Genomic DNA, 22,056 nt, shown 5'->3' with positions numbered 1-22,056 from the left:
TGTGTTGCCGGGGGGAGGGGGGGGGTGAGGGGGGGCGGGGGTGGTATTTGGTCTTTTTTGGGGGTTGGTAGTTGTTTGGGATGTGTTTGAAATGTTACTGGCTATAGGTTGTGTTTCGGGGGGGGCGGGGGTGGTATTTGGTCTTTTTTGGGGTTTGTTAGTTCTTTGGATGTGTTTGAAATGTTAGTGGCTTTGGGTTGTTTTGGGGGGTAGTATTTGGACTGGTTTGGGGTGTGTTAGTTATTTTGGATGTGTTTAAATTGTTAGCGGCTTTGGGTTGTGTGGGGGGTAGTATTTCCACTGGTTTGAGTGTTAGTTATTTTGGATGTGCTTGAAATGTTAGTGGTTTTAGGTAGTGTTGGGGGTGTTGGTTATTAGGGCTGTTACGGGGTCAGAAGTCATTAGGGTCATGGAGGGGTCATAAGTATTTAGGGTTGCGGTGATAGGGCATTACTGTGTTGCTTGTTTTGTTGTGGAGGGCATTTGCCAGTTCGCATGAGGTGGGGGCTAGTAGGTTTGTCGGCATCTGTGTGCATTATTCGGTTGATTGTGGGGGTGTTAGTCATATGGGTGCCAGCGGGGGGTGTTAGTAATTTGGGTCCTGGTGGGGGGTTAGGGTTATTAGGGTTGTGGTGGGAGTTTGTGTTATTAGTTTTAGGGGGGATGAGGGTCATTAGGGTTAGGCTATATTGGGGAGGGGGGGGGGTGATGGCTGGAGTATCAGTTACTTTGGTTGTGGTGATGCTTTGGGTTAGGGTTAGGGTTTACATGTGACTGTGTGTGAGAAGATGTGTGTGATTCTGTTTGTTCATAAGAATGTGTGTGTGTGTGTGTGTTTGTGTGAGTGTGTGTGTGTGTGTGTGAGTTTGTGTGTGTGAGTGTGAGTGTGTGTGTGTGTGTGTGTGTGTGTGCATGTACGCACACATGTGCATGAGAGTGAGTTTGTGCTGTGAACGGTGAAGCACTGGATCAGTGCTACTGCTGAAAGCTGTGATGGCGGGTTGCTCAGCGGAAATGCAGACATTAATTGTTTCTTATCAGCTGTTCTCCACCCACCCGCACAAACGCAGATGTAAACACTCTACCCTCGGCTGTCCTTCTTAAAGAGAGGATTTAGAAATGAGGATTTTCAAAAAGAAATAAGTGCCTCTGGCGTCGTTAGCAGTGTATTCAGGGGAAACCTCTGTGTCTTGAGTAGGTGACCGGTTGACTGCTGACTGTTGAAAGTCTTTCGGGTTGACGTGTTTTTGGCGTATAATCAGAGATCTTAAACTGCCGTCCCAGGGGGCCACCTTGCCTGCAGTTTTTTCGTTTTTTTTTTTTTTCTTTTTTGCTTTGGAGGGAGGTTTGTGGACTCTTTAGTCGATCATTATGTGGGAGTGGGGGGTACCCTGAAAGTGTATTACAGAAGTACGTGGGACAGAGGTGCACCTCGCTTGCTTCACCTCGCTCTGTCCAGCTGATCCTGACTTCTTTACACCCTGAACTGAAATTTGGGTGTGGGGACTCTGGGGAGACAGTCTGTTCTTGTGTGCTGATTCTTGTTTCTTTAAGACAAATTTAGCAGCTGGTTTCAACCCTTTAAGGCGTAAGATCACACGTGTGATAAGAATGTTTTTAACTAGACATTATAACACTGATGTAACAATCACTGTTATCCTGGCAACCTAGTTCTAGAATGCTCTTCAAAGGGTTAATTCAGCCCAGAAAACACATGGTTTTAATTGACCTTTTTACACAATGCATCAAAGAACATGAAAATCAGATTTTTTAAAAATGATTTTGTCTTTCAGTCATGGTGGAGAACATAGGAACAAGATGGCAAAAGTAGAATTGGTTGAGAAGCAAAGAAATTTTATATATTCAAAAATATATTCATAATATATTCAAAAGTAGTTATCAGTTCTTTTTTTTCATGCGACGTGTTTTTGCTGTCTCAAACTCACTGCTTCATGCAGATGTCGAAAACCTTGCCCAATTTCTTTCTTTTTTTTTATTTGGAAAGGAAAAGAAGATCATAAGAGCCTGTAATTCTCAGGGCAGTTTGGATCTGTTTTTTAATGGGGGATTTATTACAGCTAATATAAAACAAATTCATCTCATATCCCCTTGGAGAGAGAGAGAGTCTTTGGCCTTCGTTTTGAACAGGCATGCGTGGAGAAGGTATCCATTACTTTACCAAACACTGTGAAATCCCCACACTGCATTATTCCCTCCTTCACCCCCCCCCCCTCCCTGTACCCCCCTCCTCCCCCCATGCCTTAGGGCTAGTCCCAATCCCCCCCACCCCGCTCATACAAAGCCCCCTGTAAGTGGGGGGTGGGATTTAAAGCTTTGGTTCTGGGACGGGCTTTAAGTGGCTGTAGTGGGTGTCTGGCGAGGGCTCCCTGGGACAGACAGAGCTGTTTACAGAAGACGGGGCGAAGCCCCATAGCCTTCGGTCTCTGGACTCGGGTCGCCATGCGAAAGCTGCTGACTTTTTGGAAGGAGGGAGCCGAGGACGTTACCGGGCCTCCCACCCCGACCACGGCCGGCCCCACCCCACCCCCCTTTCGCACTCGGATTCTCTTTCCACATTATCTCACACTCCTCCTCCTCCTCCCTCTATCCCTCTGTCCCACACTCCTGCTCACCCCAGATTCCATGAGTATGATGTCACTCTGCTGCCCTGCTGCCTTACTGTAAGTGACTGTGTTTCTGGGTGAAACTCTTTCTGAATGCGCTAGTCACACAGTGTCTAAGGCTGTTGGTGTGTTTAATACTGTTAGTGAGTGCTTTACACTGACTGACTCTGTATTTAATACTGTAGATTAGTGTATTACACTGAAACTGTGTGTAGTACTGTTGGTGAATGTGTGCTTCTGTCAGGTACTGTTGCAGTGTTTCTAAAGGGATTGTGTTTCTGTTTTCCAGGTAAGATTTTACAGGCGAGGAAGTGACTGCCCACCACAGACGCTCAACATGGCCCAGGTGCTGCAGATGGATTCCAACTTCCCAGGTACATCAACTGCCACTGTTATTTCTACTGCCACCGCCCCCCCCCACACCCCCCAATAATATTCTTACTGCTCTGCCCTATATTTTTCCCCAATGCCCCACTCTCTCCCACAGGGAAGTCTAACCCCGCCCCCGGCCCCTCCTTCCTGGGCAAAGAGAACGTGCCGTATTCAGTGGAGACCCCGTACGGCTACCGGCTGGACCTGGACTTCCTGAAGTACGTGAACGACATCGAGAAGGGCAACACCGTCCGGCGGGCGCCAGCGCCACGGCGACCGCGCTTCGGCTCGCTGCCGCGCGGCGGATACGGCTACACGGGGTCCTGGTGGACCTCCACCGAGTCGCTGTGCTCCAACGCCAGCGCCGACAGCCGCCAGTCGTCCTACTCCTGCTGCGTGCCCGGTTACCACGGCGCCCGGCCCTCGGCGGCGGGCGCGGCGTTCGGCGTGAGCGCGGCGCGGGTGGAGAAGACGCTGCTGGACGCGCGGCGGAGGCTGGAGGAGGAGAGGGAGCGGGAGAGGGAGGGGCGCAAGCTCTCCAACCTGGGCAGCATGCGAAACAGCGTGGCGGGATCCAACACCTCCCTGTCCAGCGCGCACGGGCTGGCGCTCAGCCGCGCCCAGGGGGCGGGGCCGGGCGGCGGCTCCTCGGGCCTGTCCACGCCCGTCTCGCCCAGCCCCGCCCACCTGCATCACGTGCGCGAGCAGATGGCGCTGGCCTTGCGGAAGATCCGCGAGCTGGAGGAGCAGGTGAAGACCATCCCCGTGCTGCAGGTGAAGATCTCCGTGCTGCAGGAGGAGAAGAGGCAGCTCAGCGTCCAGCTCAAGAGCCACAAGTTCCTGGGCCCCAGCATGGGGCCGGGCAGGCCCCGCCCTCAGCGGGGGGAGCTCTACATCCACATCCCAGAGGACGAGGCTCCGCCCCCGACCAGCCCCGGTCTGACACCCGCTAGCCCCGCCCAAACACCCACTAGCCCCGCCCCAACCCCTGCTAGCCCCACCCAGACACCCACTAGCCCCGCCCCAACCCCTGCTAGCCCCAGCTTGGAGAAAGCAACGAAGGAGGTGCGGTCTGTGGGGGTGGGCCCAGAGGCAGAGGGGCGGAGCCGGGAGGTGGGCGTGGGGGTGGAGGAGCGGGACCTGGGGCTGCTTCCGGAGGCGGAGGCCCTGAGGAGCCGGGTGGGGCAGCTGGAGACCACCCTGCAGGAGCTGCAGGCGGCCAGGGAGAGAGAGAAAGAGGCCACGCCCCTGAGGGCGGAGCCTGCTGTCAGAGCCACCACCGTGGGCTGGCGCGAGCTGCTGGGCGGGGCTCCGGGACTGCAGTCGGTGCTCAGCTTTACCCAGAAGCCTCAGCGGCCAGAGCAGAGGAATGTGGGAGTCCAGGTGTACACGCTAGAGCAGCCCGCGCTGATGCGAGCAGAGAAGTGCAGGTCCCCGTCGGCCCCGCCCACTGGGGCCGGCCTGGCCACGCCCCCTCACACGCCGCCCATAGAGAATGGCCAGGTGGAGGCTGTCAGGTCCACAGGTATGGGAAATCAGTCACTAGAGATTATGTGTATGTGTATGTACGTGTGTGTGTGTGTGTGTGTGTGTGTGCGTGTGTGTGTGTGTACCTTTGTAGCTTTTTAACCCTTTCACTCCTGAGCTCTAAATGAGCATTCCAGGAACAGGTTTTCAGTGTTCAAAGGAAATTGTGTTCACTGTGAAATATCCTTGTGAATCTCAAGAAATAAATTCAAGTCATTTCATATTACAGAAGCAGGTAGACACTGATCCTCACATTTCAAAGCTGAATTAGGGCTTGCCATGAATTAATGCCAATTATTAACACGTTATCACTCAGCCATGGCCTGTTCACAGCCTTCCTACAGCTTTCACCCACACTGAAGTAGATTTTTCATATCACATGCAAGAGTAGAGCCGGCTCCCCCTGCTGGTGGCGTTCAGTAACTGGCTTAGCCAGCCTCTTTAGTGTCACTCTCCTTTCCAGAGTAAACAGTTTCCGCAGCATTCTGGGGTTACCGTGGTGATTCTTCAGTTGGAATTCATTTGAACTGATTCTACCTGCTTGGCTAGGACTTTCATGAAAAAAAATCAATTGGATTTTCCTGTAAATATGGAGGAAAGATAAAAAACGAGGTTGTTTTAATTAACCTGGTGTTTGTCGGTCTCTCCATCTCTTACTCTCTCTCTCTCTCCTCTAAGAATCTGCCTCTGCACTTCCTCTCACTGTCTGCTCCAGGCAGGTGCAAGGGGTCCTTCACAGGAGTGAGGTGTCCAGATCTTTGCCTGTTTCCGGCCCTGTAGTGGAGAAGCTGGACACTGTGGAGCTGAAGTCCAGCAGAGGGGCGTCACAGAGGGAGAGGTCACCGCAGACAGGTGGCCAATCACCCACAAGCAGGTCACAGCCAGGTTAGGGGTCGAATGGGGAGAGTGGCATCTCTCTTGCTCTCTCTCTCATTTTTTTTGCTGTTGAGTTTTTTTTGGAAGGTCAAACCTTATCATCTCTTGTGTTTATTTTTTCATTGTGTCATGACCTGGTCTAGACCTGGTCAGACCATAAAAACAAATAAAGGAGAAAGGTAATGAAAGGGAAATGGTGACTGCAAATGGGCGAGCAACTCCAGTCTCTAACTAACTCACCAAAAGTAAACTAAAGCCTATTTAGTGTTTCAAAGCTTTCAATGCTGAACTTTGGGACACTGAGTCAGCGGACTGAGATCAAGAGTCCAGTCTTAGTAACCACCACTAAGACTTAAAATTCCACCCAAACTCACCTTCAGAAACAACAAATGAAAAACAATAAAGCTAAATAACGAAATAGTGTCCCAACAGAAGGATTTGCAATCCAAATAAGATTACCCTAACTAACAGGAGTTACTCTACATAGCAAACAAACTAGAAAGGCTGGACAAGAGGTCAAACGCACAAAATCCACAACGTAATCACGATTCACAAGCTCACAGCAAATCCGAAGAGCGAGTCTCCACTGGTGAATAGCCACCCGCGTCTTTGTCAAACAGCGATGGAAGCTGCCGGCCTGATGATGAACCGGAGAACTCACCCACACACAGACTAACAAACGAAAGCGCAATATTTACAAACAAATGTGTTCGTACCGAGGAAAGAGTTTCTGTTGAAGTATTTTATTGTCTCTCCCATCTCTCTCTCTGTCTCTCTCTCTGTCTCCTTCACTTTCTGATTCATCCTTTCTTTATCTGACTCATTCTCTTTTTCACCCTTGTTGGTTTCAATTCAGTTTTATTTTTATTTTTTATAATTTTTACATTGCTTTATTTAAATGAACTTTTTGCCTGTTAGCGTCTAGAGTTAGAATGTTTTTTTTGAGGACTCTGCTGCCTAATATTCTGTTCATCTTTGAGTCGGTGATTCTGTCTCACCATCCTGATTCCACCTTCCTCATCCTCTTTTCTCTTCATCCACAGCTGTGCCACAGCGCCCCCTGTGGCCTGTGTTGGAACACGAGGCAGAGAGCCAATCTGTTCCTCTCACCGCCAAGCAGAACCGACAGCTCAGCAGCGCCCCCACAGGGTGAGTGCGTGTACTGCAGAGTGTGTGAGGGTATGGTTTCCTTACAACACATACACACCGGCTTTCTGTCCCAGTCTTCCAGAGCACCTTCAACTGAGCATAATGCGTGCTTTACATTTTACACGTGTGTTCCACTGAAATGCACACGTGTAATGGCTGACTGATGGGAGAATACCACTCATTCAGCTGATATAAAGCAAATGTCATTAATGAGTCATTGTGTGTTCAGGATGAGATGTGCAGGTAACGGGTGTGAGTTTTAATTAGAGAGTGTCAGTGTTCAGTAGAGGATATGAGTGTTAAATCCTGGGTGTCAATGTTAAATTCGGTGTGTGGGTTCAGTACATGGTGTGAGTGTTAAATCCCGGGTGTGAGTGTTGAATTGCAGGTGTGAGTATTGAATCCAGGGTGTGAGTATTGAATCCCGGGTGTGACTGTTGAATCACAGGTGTGAATGTTGAATCCAGGGTGTGAGTATTGAATGCCGGGTGTGACTGTTGAATCACAGGTGTGAGTATTGAATCCTGGGTGTGAGTGTTGATTCTCATGTGTGAATGTTGAATCGAGGGTGTGAGTATTGAATCGCAGGTGTGAGTATTGAATCCTGGGTGTGTGTTCTCATGTGTGAGTGTTGAATCGCAGGTGTGAGTATTGAATCGCAGGTGTGAGTATTGTATTGCGGGTGTGAGTATTGAATTGCAGGTGTGAGTATTGAATTGCGGGTGTGAGTGTTGAATTGCATGTGTGTGTATTGAATCCAGGGTGTGAGTATTGAATGCCGGGTGTGACTGTTGAATCACAGGTGTGAGTATTGAATCCTGGGTGTGAGTGTTGATTCTCATGTGTAAGTGTTGAATCCAGGGTGTGAATATTGAATCGCAGGTGTGAGTGTTGAATTACGGGTGTGAGTATTGAATCACGGTAGTGAGTGTTTAATCGCGGTTGTGAGTATTGAATCGCAGGTGTGAGTGTTGAAACCTGGGTGTGAGTGTTGATTCTCATGTGTGAGTGTTGAATCCAGGGTGTGAGTATTGAATCCCGGGTGTGAGTATTGAATCCCGGGTGTGAGTATTGAATCCCGGGTGTGAGTATTAAATCCCGGGTGTGAGTATTGAATCCCGGGTGTGAGTATTGAATCCCAGGTGTCGTATCTCACTGTGCAGGTATGAGTCCTCTTCCTCGGAGGACAGCAGCAGTGAGAGCTCTGATGAGGAAAGCGATGCCAGTGAATATCACGAGGCCAGAGAGAGGCTCCCTGAAACCCCCACGCACCGTCCCTCCGCTGACCAATCAGCTGCCAAGCAGGGAGCCACCCGATCACTGTCCACCGGCTCCGCCCCCAAACCGAATGCCAACCAATTACCACTCACCGCCTCCGCCCCCAAACGGGACGTTGCTGGATCGCCGTCCGTTGTCTCCGCCCCCAAACAGGTTGTCCCCCAATCACCCCTCAAGACCCAGGAGCAGGTGTCTGGGAAAGGCAGCTCCGGACCATGCGCCTCTCAGGAAGCCAGGTAAAGGACACCAGGAGGGGACATGCTGGTCTACGATGGGCCTCCATACAGAGCACATATTTGATACAGTGCAGTCGTGTGTTTTACTGTGAGAAAGCTGGTGTTTGTTACAGTGTGGCTGGGTGTTTTACAGTAAGAAAGCTGATGTTTGTTACAATGTGGCTGGGTGTTTTACAGTAAGAAAGCTAGTGTTTGATACAGTGCAGTTGTGTGTTTTACAGTAAGAAAGCTGGTGTTTGATACAGTGCAGCTGGGTGTTTTACAGTAAGAAAGCTGGTGTTTGATACAGTGCAGCTGGGTGTTTTACAGTAAGAAAGCTGGTGTTTGATACAGTGTGGGTGGGTGTTTTACAGTAAGAAAGCTGGTGTTTGATACAGTGCAGCTGGGTGTTTTACAGTAAGAAAGCTGGTGTTTGATACAGTGAAGTTGTGTGTTTTACAGTAAGAAAGCTGGTGTTTGATACAGTGTGGCTGGGTGTTTTACAGTAAGAAAGCTGGTGTTTGATACAGTGCAGCTGGGTGTTTTACAGTAAGAAAGCTGGTATTTGATACAGTGCGGCTGGGTGTTTTGCAGTAAGAAAGCTGGTGTTTGATACAGTGCAGCTGGGTGTTTTACAGTGAGAAAGCTGGTGTTTGATACAGTGAAGTTGTGTGTTTTACAGTAAGAAAGCTGGTGTTTGATACGGTGTGGCTGGGTGTTTTACAGTAAGAAACCTGGAGTTTGATACAGTGTGGTTGGGTGTTTTACAGTAAGAAAGCTGATGTTTGATACGGTGTGGTTGGGTGTTTTACAGTAAGAAAGCTGATGTTTGATACAGTGTGGTTGGGTGTTTTACAGTAAGAAAGCTGGTGTTTGATACAGTGCAGCTGGGTGTTTTACAGTAAGAAAGCTGGTGTTTGATACAGTGCAGCTGGGTGTTTTACAGTAAGAAAGCTGGTATTTGATACAGTGTGGCTGGGTGTTTTACAGTAAGAAAGCTGGTGTTTGATACAGTGTGGTTGGGTGTTTTACAGTAAGAAAGCTGATGTTTGATACAGTGTGGTTGGGTGTTTTACAGTAAGAAAGCTGGTGTTTGATACAGTGCAGCTGGGTGTTTTACAGTAAGAAAGCTGGTGTTTGATACAGTGCAGCTGGGTGTTTTACAGTAAGAAAGCTGGTGTTTGATACAGTGAAGTTGTGTGTTTTACAGTAAGAAAGCTGGTGTTTGATACAGTGTGGTTGGGTGTTTTACAGTAAGAAAGCTAGTGTTTGATACAGTGCAGTTGTGTGTTTTACAGTAAGAAAGCTGGTGTTTGATACAGTGCAGCTGGGTGTTTTACAGTGAGAAAGCTGGTGTTTGATACAGTGAAGTTGTGTGTTTTACAGTAAGAAAGCTGGTGTTTGATACGGTGTGGCTGGGTGTTTTACAGTAAGAAACCTGGAGTTTGATACAGTGTGGTTGGGTGTTTTACAGTAAGAAAGCTGATGTTTGATACGGTGTGGTTGGGTGTTTTACAGTAAGAAAGCTGATGTTTGATACAGTGTGGTTGGGTGTTTTACAGTAAGAAAGCTGGTGTTTGATACAGTGCAGCTGGGTGTTTTACAGTAAGAAAGCTGGTGTTTGATACAGTGCAGCTGGGTGTTTTACAGTAAGAAAGCTGGTATTTGATACAGTGTGGCTGGGTGTTTTACAGTAAGAAAGCTGGTGTTTGATACAGTGTGGTTGGGTGTTTTACAGTAAGAAAGCTGATGTTTGATACAGTGTGGTTGGGTGTTTTACAGTAAGAAAGCTGGTGTTTGATACAGTGCAGCTGGGTGTTTTACAGTAAGAAAGCTGGTGTTTGATACAGTGCAGCTGGGTGTTTTACAGTAAGAAAGCTGGTGTTTGATACAGTGAAGTTGTGTGTTTTACAGTAAGAAAGCTGGTGTTTGATACAGTGTGGTTGGGTGTTTTACAGTAAGAAAGCTGGTGTTTGATACAGTGTGGCTGGTTGTTTTACAGTAAGAAAGCTGGTGTTTGATACAGTGTGGCTGGTTGTTTTACAGTAAGAAAGCTGGTGTTTGATACAGTGTGGTTGGGTGTTTTACGGTAAGAAAGCTGGTGTTTGATACAGTGCGGCTGGGTGTTTTGCAGTAAGAAAGCTGGTGTTTGATACAGTGCGGCTGGGTGTTTTGCAGTAAGAAAGCTGGTGTTTGATACAGTGAAGTTGTGTGTTTTACAGTAAGAAAGCTGGTGTTTGATACAGTGAAGTTGTGTGTTTTACAGTAAGAAAGCTGGTGTTTGATACAGTGCGGCTGGGTGTTTTACAGTAAGAAAGCTGGTGTTTGATACAGTGTGGTTGGGTGTTTTACAGTAAGAAAGATGGTGTTTGATACAGTGTGGCTGGTTGTTTTACAGTAAGAAAGCTGGTATTTGATACAGTGTGGCTGGGTGTTTTACAGTAAGAAAGCTGGTGTTTGATACAGTGTGGTTGGGTGTTTTACAGTAAGAAAGCTGGTATTTGATACAGTGTGGCTGGGTGTTTTACAGTGAGAAAGCTGGTGTTTGATACAGTGTGGCTGGGTGTTTTACAGTAAGAAAGCTGGTGTTTGATACAGTGTGGCTGGGTGTTTTACAGTAAGAAAGCTGGTATTTGATACAGTGTGGCTGGGTGTTTTACAGTGAGAAAGCTGGTGTTTGATACAGTGTCGCTGGGTGTTTTACAGTAAGAAAGCTGGTGTTTGATACAGTGTGGTTGGGTGTTTTACAGTAAGAAAGCTGGTGTTTGATACAGTGTGGCTGGTTGTTTTACAGTAAGAAAGCTGGTATTTGATACAGTGTGGCTGGGTGTTTTACAGTAAGAAAGCTGGTGTTTGATGCAGTGTGGCTGGGTGTTTTACAGTAAGAAAGCTGGTATTTGATACAATGTGGCTGGGTGTTTTACAGTAAGAAAGCTGGTATTTGATACAGTGTGGCTGGGTGTTTTACAGTGAGAAAGCTGGTGTTTGATACAGTGTCGCTGGGTGTTTTACAGTAAGAAAGCTGGTGTTTGATACAGTGTGGTTGGGTGTTTTACAGTAAGAAAGATGGTGTTTGATACAGTGTGGCTGGTTGTTTTACAGTAAGAAAGCTGGTGTTTGATACAGTGCGGCTGGGTGTTTTACAGTAAGAAAGCTGGTATTTGATACAGTGTGGCTGGGTGTTTTACAGTAAGAAAGCTGGTGTTTGATACAGTGCAGCTGGGTGTTTTACAGTAAGAAAGCTGGTGTTTGATACAGTGTGGCTGGGTGTTTTACAGTAAGAAAGCTGATGTTTGATACAGTGCAGCTGGGTGTTTTACAGTAAGAAAGCTGGTGTTTGATACAGTGTCGCTGGGTGTTTTACAGTAAGAAAGCTGGTGTTTGATACAGTGTGGCTGGGTGTTTTACAGTAAGAAAGCTGGTGTTTGATACAGTGCGGCTGGGTGTTTTACAGTAAGAAAGCTGGAGTTTGATTTGATTCTCTCCTGTGTCTGTCCTCCAGGCTGCAGCTGAGTGACAGCATGATGGCGGCCCTGCACTCGCTGCAGAAGGCCGTGGGCGAACCTGCTCTCTTCAGCCAGCAGGAGGCGGTATGCTCCTCGCCTTCTTTCACACACCGGACACGCTGAAAACACTGAACACACTGCATATACTGCATACACTGCAAACACTGAACACACTGAACGCACTGTATATACTGCATACACTGCACACACTGAACACACTGCACACAGTGAACACACTGCACACATTGAACACACTGTCCACACTAAACATACTGCGCACACTGAACACACTGTACACACTGAACACACTGAACGCACTGCATATACTGCATACGCTGCAAACACTGAACACAATGCACACATTGAACACACTGCCCACACTAAACATACTGCGCACACTGAACACACTGTATATACTGCATACACTGCACACATTGAACGCAGTACCCACACTAAACATACTGCGCACACTGTACACACTGAACACAGTACGAGACAAACATGCTTTCTGAGACCACATCAGGTTTTTAGAGCCTCACGAGGACTCTGTCAGGGGGCACACCCTGGTATTATGTGACCCTCTGATGTTCTGTAAATCAGAGCTTTCCAGACCCAATGGACAGAACGCTTTTTCAAGGAAGAAGTGGTCCATGTGGAAGCAAACATTACAGCAGCCTGGCACATGACTGTGTATAGTAACGTGACGTCAAACGTGGAAAAAAAAAACACTTTCCCAGATTAAACCTTAGAAGCCCCTACGCTAAATTATGGATGCAGGTATGCCTCTGAGGAAGAGCTGGCTTTTAAAACGCGTTTCCGTGTTACAGTTTTGTGCTCTAACCGAAACTAACAGAGTGCCCTCAGAGCTGGTTTCACTCGTCGTTCACAGTGAATTAATTTTTTTTTTTTTTTTTCTAGACTAATTCAGCCGGTGCGATGTGCATAGAATCTGTTATCGTGCCGTTCTATTTCTGGCACCGGGTCTTTCTTCCGCCCGCTCCTGCAGATAGCGGTTGGTGGCACGCGCGCGTAGATATTTCCGGAGCATAAACAGAGATGCAGCTTTGCAGCTCTTCCCACCACGCGTAGTTGCCGTGCCGACCGCAGAGGACGCAGCTGTGCCATGTTAGCGCGAGACACTCGCGAAAATGCACCTGTAAATCTTTATCTATAATAATGACCATGGTTAAACATTGTAAAAATTGTATCAAAATGTGATAGTAATGAAATAAAAAAAGAATACATTGTTATAATAATAATAATAATAATAATAATAATAATAATAATAATAATAATAATAATAATAATGTCCTCCTCCAACTCAATATCCTTTAGAGTTGATTTTACCATGAACATTTTCTACGTAATTATGGCGTTAATAATATTTTTATCTTCTTCAACATAATAACAGGTTGTCTTGAGTTCGCTTTCATTCAGACTAGCGTTTTGAGGTCAGTCTGTTTTTTTTAAAGTGTTTTCTAAGTGTTATTTTATTTCTGATAAGTGTGAGTAGAGGTTTGAATGTGAGAATCCCATTAATTCAGCACTGAATCAGGTAGCGGCCATGCGGTCGTCAATCTGAATCAGTTCTAATGAACTGAACTTGCAGGGAGGGGGGAAGAGATAAGGTAAATAAGCATATACATATCTGTGAAATATGATTTCTCTGAGCCTCTCAGGCCAGAGTGGCAGATCACTGCTCGGAGGGAGGCCAGCGTCAGGGACCTCTGCCTCGTCCCTGGTGCTGGTGTGGTCTCTGTGGGGGTGCAGAACTGAAATTATGTGTCTGCTTTTAACATGGGGACTGTTAGTCACAGCAAGGCCTTGCAGGCCTATAGATCCGTTACTGATGTGTGGAGCTATGCAGAGGCAGCAGGCAGGCATTTTATATGTATATCCATCCTTCACTCCCTCCCTCTCTTTCTCTTTTTAACTCTCTCCCCCTCTGTCTGTCTTTCTCCTCTTGTTTTCCCCATTTTCTCTCTTTCTGACTATCTCTCTCCTTTTTAATTTTCTCTCTGTTGCCGTTTATTTCTTTTGCTCTGTGCTCTTCCTCCTTTCCTCCCTCACGTTTTATTTTTTTCTCTCTTCCTCTCCTTCTCCCCTTCCTGTCGCACCCTTGCTTCAATGATCTCACAATAACAACATTGTGGGTTTGGAACACACACAAAAAAAAAAAAAAAAACACAAGTCACATGATTTGTGATTCATGAAAATAGCCTGTGGCTTGTGCGTGTCTCCTAAATGTGTGTGACTGTAGTTCTTTCCTTTTCATGATGGCAGAGGCTAATTCACAGGAGCGCAGGTTTGCCTTTCCCCTTATTGTGTATCAACAACCAGTGAAAGCCTGTGTGTAAATTGGATTGTTCTGTTACCGCGCACAATACAAGTTTTAGTGTTAATTTTACTCTAACACAGTTTATGAGTCAAGGAGGGATCAGATTTACTCTGTCAGAGTGTATTTAACGTTGACACTGAACATTTTGCTGTGTAGTAATTAGTAAGAGTGGCATATGGGTGTTGATAATTATTTATTAGACTGAATTAATTATTAGAATTAATGATTTGATCATTATGATATTTATTTTGTAATATTTATTTAGTAATTCTGCTTTGTGAAACAGGGCCCATGACCTCATTAAAAAGTATATATACTTTTTTTAATTTTGTCTGTTTTTTGGTCTGATAACTGTGCTGAAGTGATTCATAAGTAACTATATTTTGAACTTGCTGAGTAACCACATTTTGAACACATCTCCCCCTGTCTCTCTCTCTCTCTCCCTCCCCCTCTCTCGCACTCTCCCTGTTTCTCTTTCTCTCTCTCTCTCTCCATCTGTCTCTCTCATAATGAGTGTTGTCCCTTATCGGCCCTGTGTTTTTTAGTTGTTCCAATGACCTTCGGTATGCACTTATTGTATGTCGCTTTGGATCAAAGTGTCTGCCAAATAAATGTAATGTAATTTAACGTCTCTCTCTCAATTTGGTTCAATTCGATTCAAAATGCTTTATTGGCGTGGCATATTTCAGTATAAAGCTTTGTAAATGCACATTGCAATGCATATAAAATATAGTGCAATGTCATACTTTTCTCTCTCTATCCCTCTCCCTCCCTCTCTCCCTTCCCCCCTCTCTCTCTTCCCCTCCCTGTCCCCCCCCCCTGCAGAAGTCTGCGTACAGCCTGGTGCTGCAGGAGTGGCTGCGCGTGTCCTGTCACCGGTCGGCGGACACGGGCGTGGTCAGGGCCTACATGGACGCCTTCGCCTCCGTCTCCCCGCGGCTGCTGGAGTTCGTGGTCAACATGGCCGACGGCAACGGCAACACGGCCCTGCACTACACCGTGTCCCACTCCAACTTCCCTGTGGTCAAACAGCTGCTCGACACCGGTGGGGGGGGGGGGGGGGGGGGGGGAGGGAGAGAGAGGGGGCTGGAGGAAGAGAGAGAGAGGGTGGGAGGGAGGGGGAGACAGAGGGAGGGATGGAGAGAAAGGGGGAGGGGAGGGGGAGGGGGGGAGGGAGAGAGAGGGGGCAGGAGGGAGAGAGAGAGGGGGTAGGAGGGAGGGGGAGACAGAGGGAGGGATGGAGAGAAAGGGGGGGAAGGGATGGAGGGGGGGGAGGGGGAGTAAGGGAGAGAGAGATAAATATGAAGACAAATAGAAGCAGAGAGAGAAAGACTGTGTGTGTGTGTGTCTGTATGCTGTGTGTGTGTGTGTGATATACACTAACCCCTCTCTCTGCACAGGTCTGTGTAATGCAGATAAACAGAACAAGGCGGGATACACAGCCATCATGCTGACTGCGCTGGCTGCGTTCCACTCGGACAGCGATCTGCGCACCATCCTGCAGCTGCTGCACTCTGGAGACGTCAATGCCAAGGCCAGCCAGGTACCGCTTAATGTTCTGCGCAAATGTCAGTCAGACCGTCTCTCACCTATTCATTATCTTACGATTGGATAGAATTATGCTATCTGTCCTCTGATTGGATTTGATTCATGTGACTCTTCTTCTCCTTCTCTGATTGGATGGGAATGTTCTAACCCTCCTGCGATTGGCTGCGTGTTGGCAGGCGGGACAGACGGCGCTGATGCTGGCGGTCAGTCACGGGCGGGGGGACATGGTGCGGGCGCTGCTGTCCTGCGGGGCGCAGGTGAACGTCCGGGACGAGGACGGCTCCACCGCGCTCATGTGCGCCTGCGAGCACGGGCACGTGGACATCGTGCGCCAGCTCCTGTCCGTGCCCGGCTGCGACGCCACCATCACCGATAACGTGAGTCTCTTTCTCTCTCTCTGCCTCTCAGCCGAGCTGGCAGTATGGGTGACCCGCGGAACAAGGCACGGGGATCTGGTTCTGTGGACCCAGAGCTGCTTTTTAAATGTTATGTTTTAGCTCGCTTGCGAGTAGAATATGCGCATGCAGAGATGGTTAAAAACTCTGAAGGGTTCAAGAGAACCTGGTGTGCTGGGGAAGCAATCTGTGTTGGGGATGAGGGGGGGTACATGTCTTTGCTTTATAAGGTATATGAGCTGTTCTCCCTTTTGATGTTTTTTGGTTGTTTCTTAATTTATTTTTATTTTTATTTTCCTTTTTTTCATTTATTTATTTAATTTATTTTAGTGTAATGAACTGACCATGATGTTCAAATAATGGAGCATTAAAAGTCAAAAAGCCCATCTCTGCCTCTCTCTCTCTCTCTCTCTCTCTCTCTCTCTCAATTCAATTCAATTCAATTCAATTCAATAAGCTTTATTGGCATGGTAAGGGTACACTTACATTGCCAAAGCATACACTCACGTGACAAACATAACAGACAGGCAATAACAATTTAACTACAATAAACAGAGTAAATATAAAATCCAGACCACAGAAATAAAATTCTACATCTAGAAGATAACGCATACAAAATGTCAAAATGTCTCTCTCTCTCTCTCTAAAATTCAAATTCAAAGAGCTTTATTGGCATGACGAAATGTGCCTTGGTATTGCCAAAGCATGGCGAGGAACATGTAAAACATCAGATACCAAACATCTGTCTCTTTTTCTCTGTCTCTCACTTGGTCTCGCTCTCTCTCTCTGTTCCTCTCAGTCTCTTTCTCTCTCTGCTGAGTAACACTGATGCAGCTCCCTCCCTTTCTTTTTCTTCACAAAATGTTTGGCAAGTTCAATGAATTGAACTGTACTTTTCCGCTTGCTTTTGTTGAAGTCAAGACAAATATTTTGTTTTAAGACAAGTATGGACAGAGTCCAGACACGAATGCCTCTCCACCCTGTGTTTCTGCATGTTTGTCAAAATGAAAGAGAACACCGAAAAAATACTCCCTTAATGTTTTCCAGAGAAGGTCTGGTAATTTTGTCCGCATGTTCTCGGGCTCAGGCTCTGTCGGACTTTGACTGTGTGACCTTTGCCCTCTGGTGCGTTTGGTAAGGACTTGTGCCTGTGTTCTAGGACGGCAGCACAGCCCTCTCCATCGCCCTGGAAGCCTGCCAGAATGACATCGCTGTGCTCCTGTACGCCCACCTGAACTTCGCCAAGCCCCCCTCCCCAGTAAGTGTGCATACACTCTCAATGGGATCTAGGACATCATTTTAGGGCATACGCTCAACACGATCTAGAGCAGAATTTTAGGGTTTATACACTCAACAGGATCTATAGCAGAATTGTAGGGTATATACACTCAACAGGATCTAGAGCAGAATTTTAGGGTATACAATCTCAACATGATCTAGAGCAGAATTTTAGGGTTTATACACTCAGTAGGATCTAGAGCAGAATTTTAAATGGTAAAATGGTAAATGGACCACATTTATATAGCGCTTTTATCCAAAGCGCTTTACAATTGATGCCTCTCATTCACCAGAGCAGTTAGGGGTTAGGGGTTAGGTGTCTTGCTCAAGGACACTTCGAAATGCCCAGGGCGGGTTTTGAACCGGCAACCCTCCAACTGCCAGACAATCGGTCTTACCTCCTGAGCTATGTCACCCCTGTTTTAGGGTTCATACACTCAACAGGATCTAGAGCAGAATTGTAGGGTATATACACTCTCAATAGGATCCAGGGCAGAATTTTATGGTGTACACTCAACACGATCTAGAGCAGAATTTTAGGGTATATACACTCAGCAGGATTTAGAGCAGAATTTTAGGGTATACAGTCTCAACATGATCTAGAGCAGAATTTTAGGGTTTATACACTCAGTAGGATCTAGAGCAGAATTTTAGGGTTTATACACTCAACAGGATCTATAGCATAATGTTAGGGTATATACACTCAACAGGATCTAGAGAAGATTTTTATGGTATATTTTGGGGTATATATACTTAGAAGCAGGCAGATGGTTGAAGGTATATACATAAAGTAGAGATAAAGCAGTAAGCCTTAGAGTGAATAAACTGTGGGATTTACAGCAGAGTGGCTCTCTGATACACTGGTCAGACATTGCTTTGGCTCAGTGAACATCGGTAATACTCAAGCAATGATATTTATATTTCGCTGCATTACGTTACATTTAGTGGACGCATTAGTGTGAATTGAAACACACATTAGTGAGCATTATATGTGCCCAAATGCAACTGTAGTTGAGCGACTCTTCAGCGTTAGCTGTACGAGTTAAGCAGTTAATGTAAGCACATCAGATACGTTTCATACACATATACTTGGTTTCTGTGTGCGTAATGCAATGTTTTGTTTATAGGAAGTGGTTTTAGATCGCGTTGTCTGACCAAGCCACGTCCCACATTCTTATAAATGACTCGGTTGCCCAGATGCTCGGAAGACAAACAGCTGTGTGTGTGTGTGTGTGTATGTGAGTGAGTGAGTGAGTGAGTGAGTGAGTGTGTGTGTGTGTGTGTGTGTGAATGAGTGAGTGAGTGTGTGTGTGTGTGTGTGTGTGAATGAGTGAGTGAGTGAGTGTGTGAGTGTGTGTGTGAGAGAGTGAGTGAGTGAGTGAGTGACTGAGTGTGTGTGACTGAGTGTGTGATTGAGTGAGTGAGTGTGCGTGTGTGACTGAGTGAGTGAGTGAGCGAGTGAGTGTGTGTGAGTGAGTGAGTGTGTGTGTGTGTGACTGAGTGTGTGATTGAGTGAGTGAGTGTGTGTGTGTGACTGAGTGTGTGATTGATTGAGTGAGTGAGTGTGTGTGTGTGTGACTGAGTGTGTGATTGAGTGAGTGAGTGAGTGTGTGTGTGTGTGTGTGTGTGACTGAGTGTGTGATTGATTGAGTGAGTGAGTGTGTGTGTGTGTGTATGACTGAGTGTGTGATTGAGTGAGTGGTCCATGAGGTGATTGGTATCTAGAAAGGAAGGAGGCAGTGTGGTAAGGAAAGATGTTTGTTAAGGTGTTTGTTAAGGCGCGTGATTGGCCGTTTTTCTGATCTTCCCGCCGCAGACAGCCGGTCGCTGACTGCGCCGTGCTTCTCAGCCGCCGTGTTTGAGAGGGAGGTGTAGCAGCGGGCGTGTCTCCTGCGGCGGTTTGTAGCGCGCGGCGCAGCCACGCAGATTTGAAACTGCGGAGCTGGCAGCTCAGAGCCGCACGTGCACATGTGCAGGGACTGTTCAGTCATACCTGGCCACGTCCTGGAGATGTTTCTGTAGTGGGAACAGATGTCAGCACAACTGCCTTTCTCTCTCTCTCATCCTGTTTTCTCTCGCATTTAGAATGTGTAGGTAAATCTTTTTTTTCTTACACGGTACAGTGGAGAAGAGGTGGTGATGTAACAGGAAAAGACACACTCAGTTCACACGGAGTTCATTCTTCAGGAGTGGTATAGAGAGAAACACAGAGTGTGGACATATTGTGTGGATTGACATATTGTGGACGACTTGTGCTCGTGTAATCATGTGGATTATGAGCCAGTGTGGTGCTAATGTGCCTGTGGTCTGGAGTGTCTGCCGCTCCCTTTCACCACTCTGCTCTGTATAAAGGCTCATCTGTCCTTCCTCCTTCTCCCTTTAGGTGTCACCAAAAGCCCACCAAATGGGAACTTCACCTCCCCCTGCTGGTGACAGAAAGTAACTGCAGCTCAGTTTGGATCAGGCCTCACTCTCCTGCTCACAGCACTGTCACACCCGCGTGTGTGTGTGTGTGTGTGCGCGCACTTGCCCGTGTGTGTGTGTGTGTGTGTGTGTGTTTGCGTGTGTGCGCTTGCCCATATGTGTGTGTGTGTGTGTGTTTGTGTGTGCGCACTTGCCCATGTGTGTGTGTATGTGTGCGCGCTTGCCTGTGTGTGTGGGCATGTGCACATGCGCATGCGTGTGTGTTTGTGTTTGCATGCATACACACTTGGAACATATTTTCCTCTCACACTCTTGTTAAGTGAAATGGTTTCTTAATGTTGTGGAAGTATTACTTACCAAAAAAACATTGTTAAAAATTTGCCCAAAAACTGCCATAAATTCTGAATGCGTTCTTCAGATTCTGGCCTTAATTAATGAGCACATCAAAATCAGAAAGACATTTTTTGAAAAAAAAAAACAATGGAAGACCATGTTTGTATTTTTGGGTGGACCGCAACAGCGGGGCCAGCCCTATAAATGCGAACGTCTGTGACTGAGTCACTGAGTGATGAAGTTACACCATTGGTCGGCTGATCCAGCCATATACTAGGTTTTGACCTGGTGTTGTTCTATATGTAATCCAGTTCAGCGCAGTACAGATAGATAGTAATAATAAGTCCAGTCAGGGAGTTGTGGAAGTGCATAGAGATTAGTGGAAAGGTGTGGGGTTAATGAAGGTGTTTATGGGATTAGTGCAAGTGTGTAGGGATTAGTACGGCATGTTGAGATTATAGTTTGTGTGTAGGGATTATTGTGGAGTCTATAGGAGTGTTACAGTCAGTAGGTCTGTGTAGTGTCAGTGTGTGGGTGCGCACAAAGCGTTATGGGGTCATGGGGTCATTTTTGGGGGTGTAGGAGTGCAGTAGGAGTGCAAGTCTGCAGGATTTAAGAGGGCAAAGAGCAAAAAAAGTTGTGCTTTAGCTGAAGAAGCAATACCTTCCTGAGACCCGCCAATTCATTTGTCTCCTGTAGGGGGTGTCCATGAGTCTCTGGTCCTAATCTCAAGAACCCTGTATTCTGCTACGCTGACACCTACGCAAAAAGGAACACTCAATAAAAATATAAGTAATATTTTGGAAAATATTTTCACCACAACATGTTATGTGTCATGTAAGACACTCACTTGTATCTTGTCAAAAAATTGAAATGCTTACTTTTTTTTACGGCTGGGCCTCTGAAGGACGTGAAGTGTAGGTTTCCTGCTCAGCGAGACAGTGAGGAATGTTACAGTGAGGAACGTTGGAAAATGGGAAGGAAGGGTTTTAGAGTGTAGAGATAATTAAACTGTAAGTGTGTTTTGCCAGTCTTCAGGGTGCAGTAGCTTGTTAGCCCTTACCAGGAAGCAGAAAAGTGAGGTACAGGTTGTCGTAATATGTACGTCAAAATAAGAGCTGTGTGTACATCAAAATAAGAGCGGTATCTATTAAACCTGAGCAGTACATTTTCAGTTATTGAAAAATGCATATTGTGGAATGTTTGAATCTAAGCAATATGATATATTTTTGAACAACTGCAAATTTGTATAAAGAAAGCAAATTTTGAAAGTTCTTTTTACATTCCTTTCTTATTCACAAGCTTTTGAATACATATCTGTTTTATATTCTTTTATATTATGTTATTTATCTATAACTTTATATACTCTTCTGTGTAGTCTCAGTCTCCAATATGTATCTGAAGGTACAGCCAATGTTAACTAAGCATTATGTGAAATTGTCACTTAATAATGATTTTTTCTAATTGTTCCAGTTCATCCTGGTTCTTTTTCTCCAAGATAAATAAATGTTTTGTACTTTTCCCTGTGTATGGAGGTATTGCTTTTCTCAAACGCTGTGATCAAATTTGGGCCGGAAGAGTGGTATGGCGAAGCATGTGGGGTAGTAAAAATGTGACCTCTCATTAATTAGACCGCTGGTGATATTTTCCCTGGACTCAGAATGGCTAATAACAGAAAAAGAATCCAATTATACTTTATGAATTATACAATGACATCCATGAATCAGATCGGCTCGGACTCTGTTTGCATGGAGTGTGCCGTGTGTGTAGTTTTCTGTTTCTTTTACCGTCCAGTGTTATTTTGTCACGTGGTGATCTCCTGGTTTTTCCACTGGGAAAATCCTTGGGTTTGTTCCCCAGGTCAAGACATACAATAAAATATATAGTTATTGCGTTAAGATAAAAATTCATACAATAATAAAATAAAATCTGGAGCAAAAGCTACACACTCACTTCAGCATCAGCAAAGTAAAACATCGAATGAAAGCGGGCGCGTACAAAACGAGAGAGGTTTAAAAGTGAGCAGACTCCTCCGGTCTCCGACCTGCAGCGGCGCTCTCAGCACAGGCCTGACAGCGTGCACCCTGGACTCATTCCGCTTCCTGATTGGTCAGACTCAGGACTGGGAGCTGCTGCGGCCGGGTGTTTGATGGAAGCCCGGTTCCGGTTTGGAACCCTGGAGGCCGAGTCCGG

The 22,056-nt window shown here is 46.4% G+C and overlaps 1 protein-coding gene across 6 annotated transcripts in view; it reads left to right on the top strand.

Moving 5' to 3' along the window:
• Nucleotides 1-21,391, top strand: part of LOC118219852 (KN motif and ankyrin repeat domain-containing protein 2-like) — a 33,519-nt gene extending 12,128 nt beyond the window's left edge. For 4 of the 6 annotated variants that reach the window (XM_035403327.1, XM_035403326.1, XM_035403329.1 and 1 more), the window contains 12 exons: nt 2,914-2,998; nt 3,112-4,521; nt 5,202-5,408; nt 6,443-6,548; nt 7,712-8,062; nt 11,544-11,631; nt 14,711-14,930; nt 15,286-15,428; nt 15,610-15,810; nt 16,988-17,086; nt 19,490-19,545; nt 20,563-21,391. In XM_035403327.1, the coding sequence (XP_035259218.1) occupies nt 2,962-2,998; nt 3,112-4,521; nt 5,202-5,408; nt 6,443-6,548; nt 7,712-8,062; nt 11,544-11,631; nt 14,711-14,930; nt 15,286-15,428; nt 15,610-15,810; nt 16,988-17,086; nt 19,490-19,545; nt 20,563-20,575 (2,931 nt within the window). In that variant the 5' untranslated portion in view covers nt 2,914-2,961 and the 3' untranslated portion in view covers nt 20,576-21,391. Of the gene's footprint in view, nt 1-2,615; nt 2,682-2,913; nt 2,999-3,111; nt 4,522-5,201; nt 5,409-6,442; nt 6,549-7,711; nt 8,063-11,543; nt 11,632-14,710; nt 14,931-15,285; nt 15,429-15,609; nt 15,811-16,987; nt 17,087-19,489; nt 19,546-20,562 lie in introns of those variants that run through there. The other 2 variants (XM_035403332.1, XM_035403330.1) reach the window with 2 other exon arrangements.
• The last annotated feature ends 665 nt before the right edge of the window (nt 21,392-22,056 follow it).

The sequence above is a fragment of the Anguilla anguilla genome, chromosome 2 (assembly GCF_013347855.1).
Source record: "Anguilla anguilla isolate fAngAng1 chromosome 2, fAngAng1.pri, whole genome shotgun sequence".
NCBI classification, from domain to species: Eukaryota; Metazoa; Chordata; class Actinopteri; order Anguilliformes; family Anguillidae; genus Anguilla; species Anguilla anguilla.
This window is presented reverse-complemented; position numbering and strand designations above follow the sequence as displayed.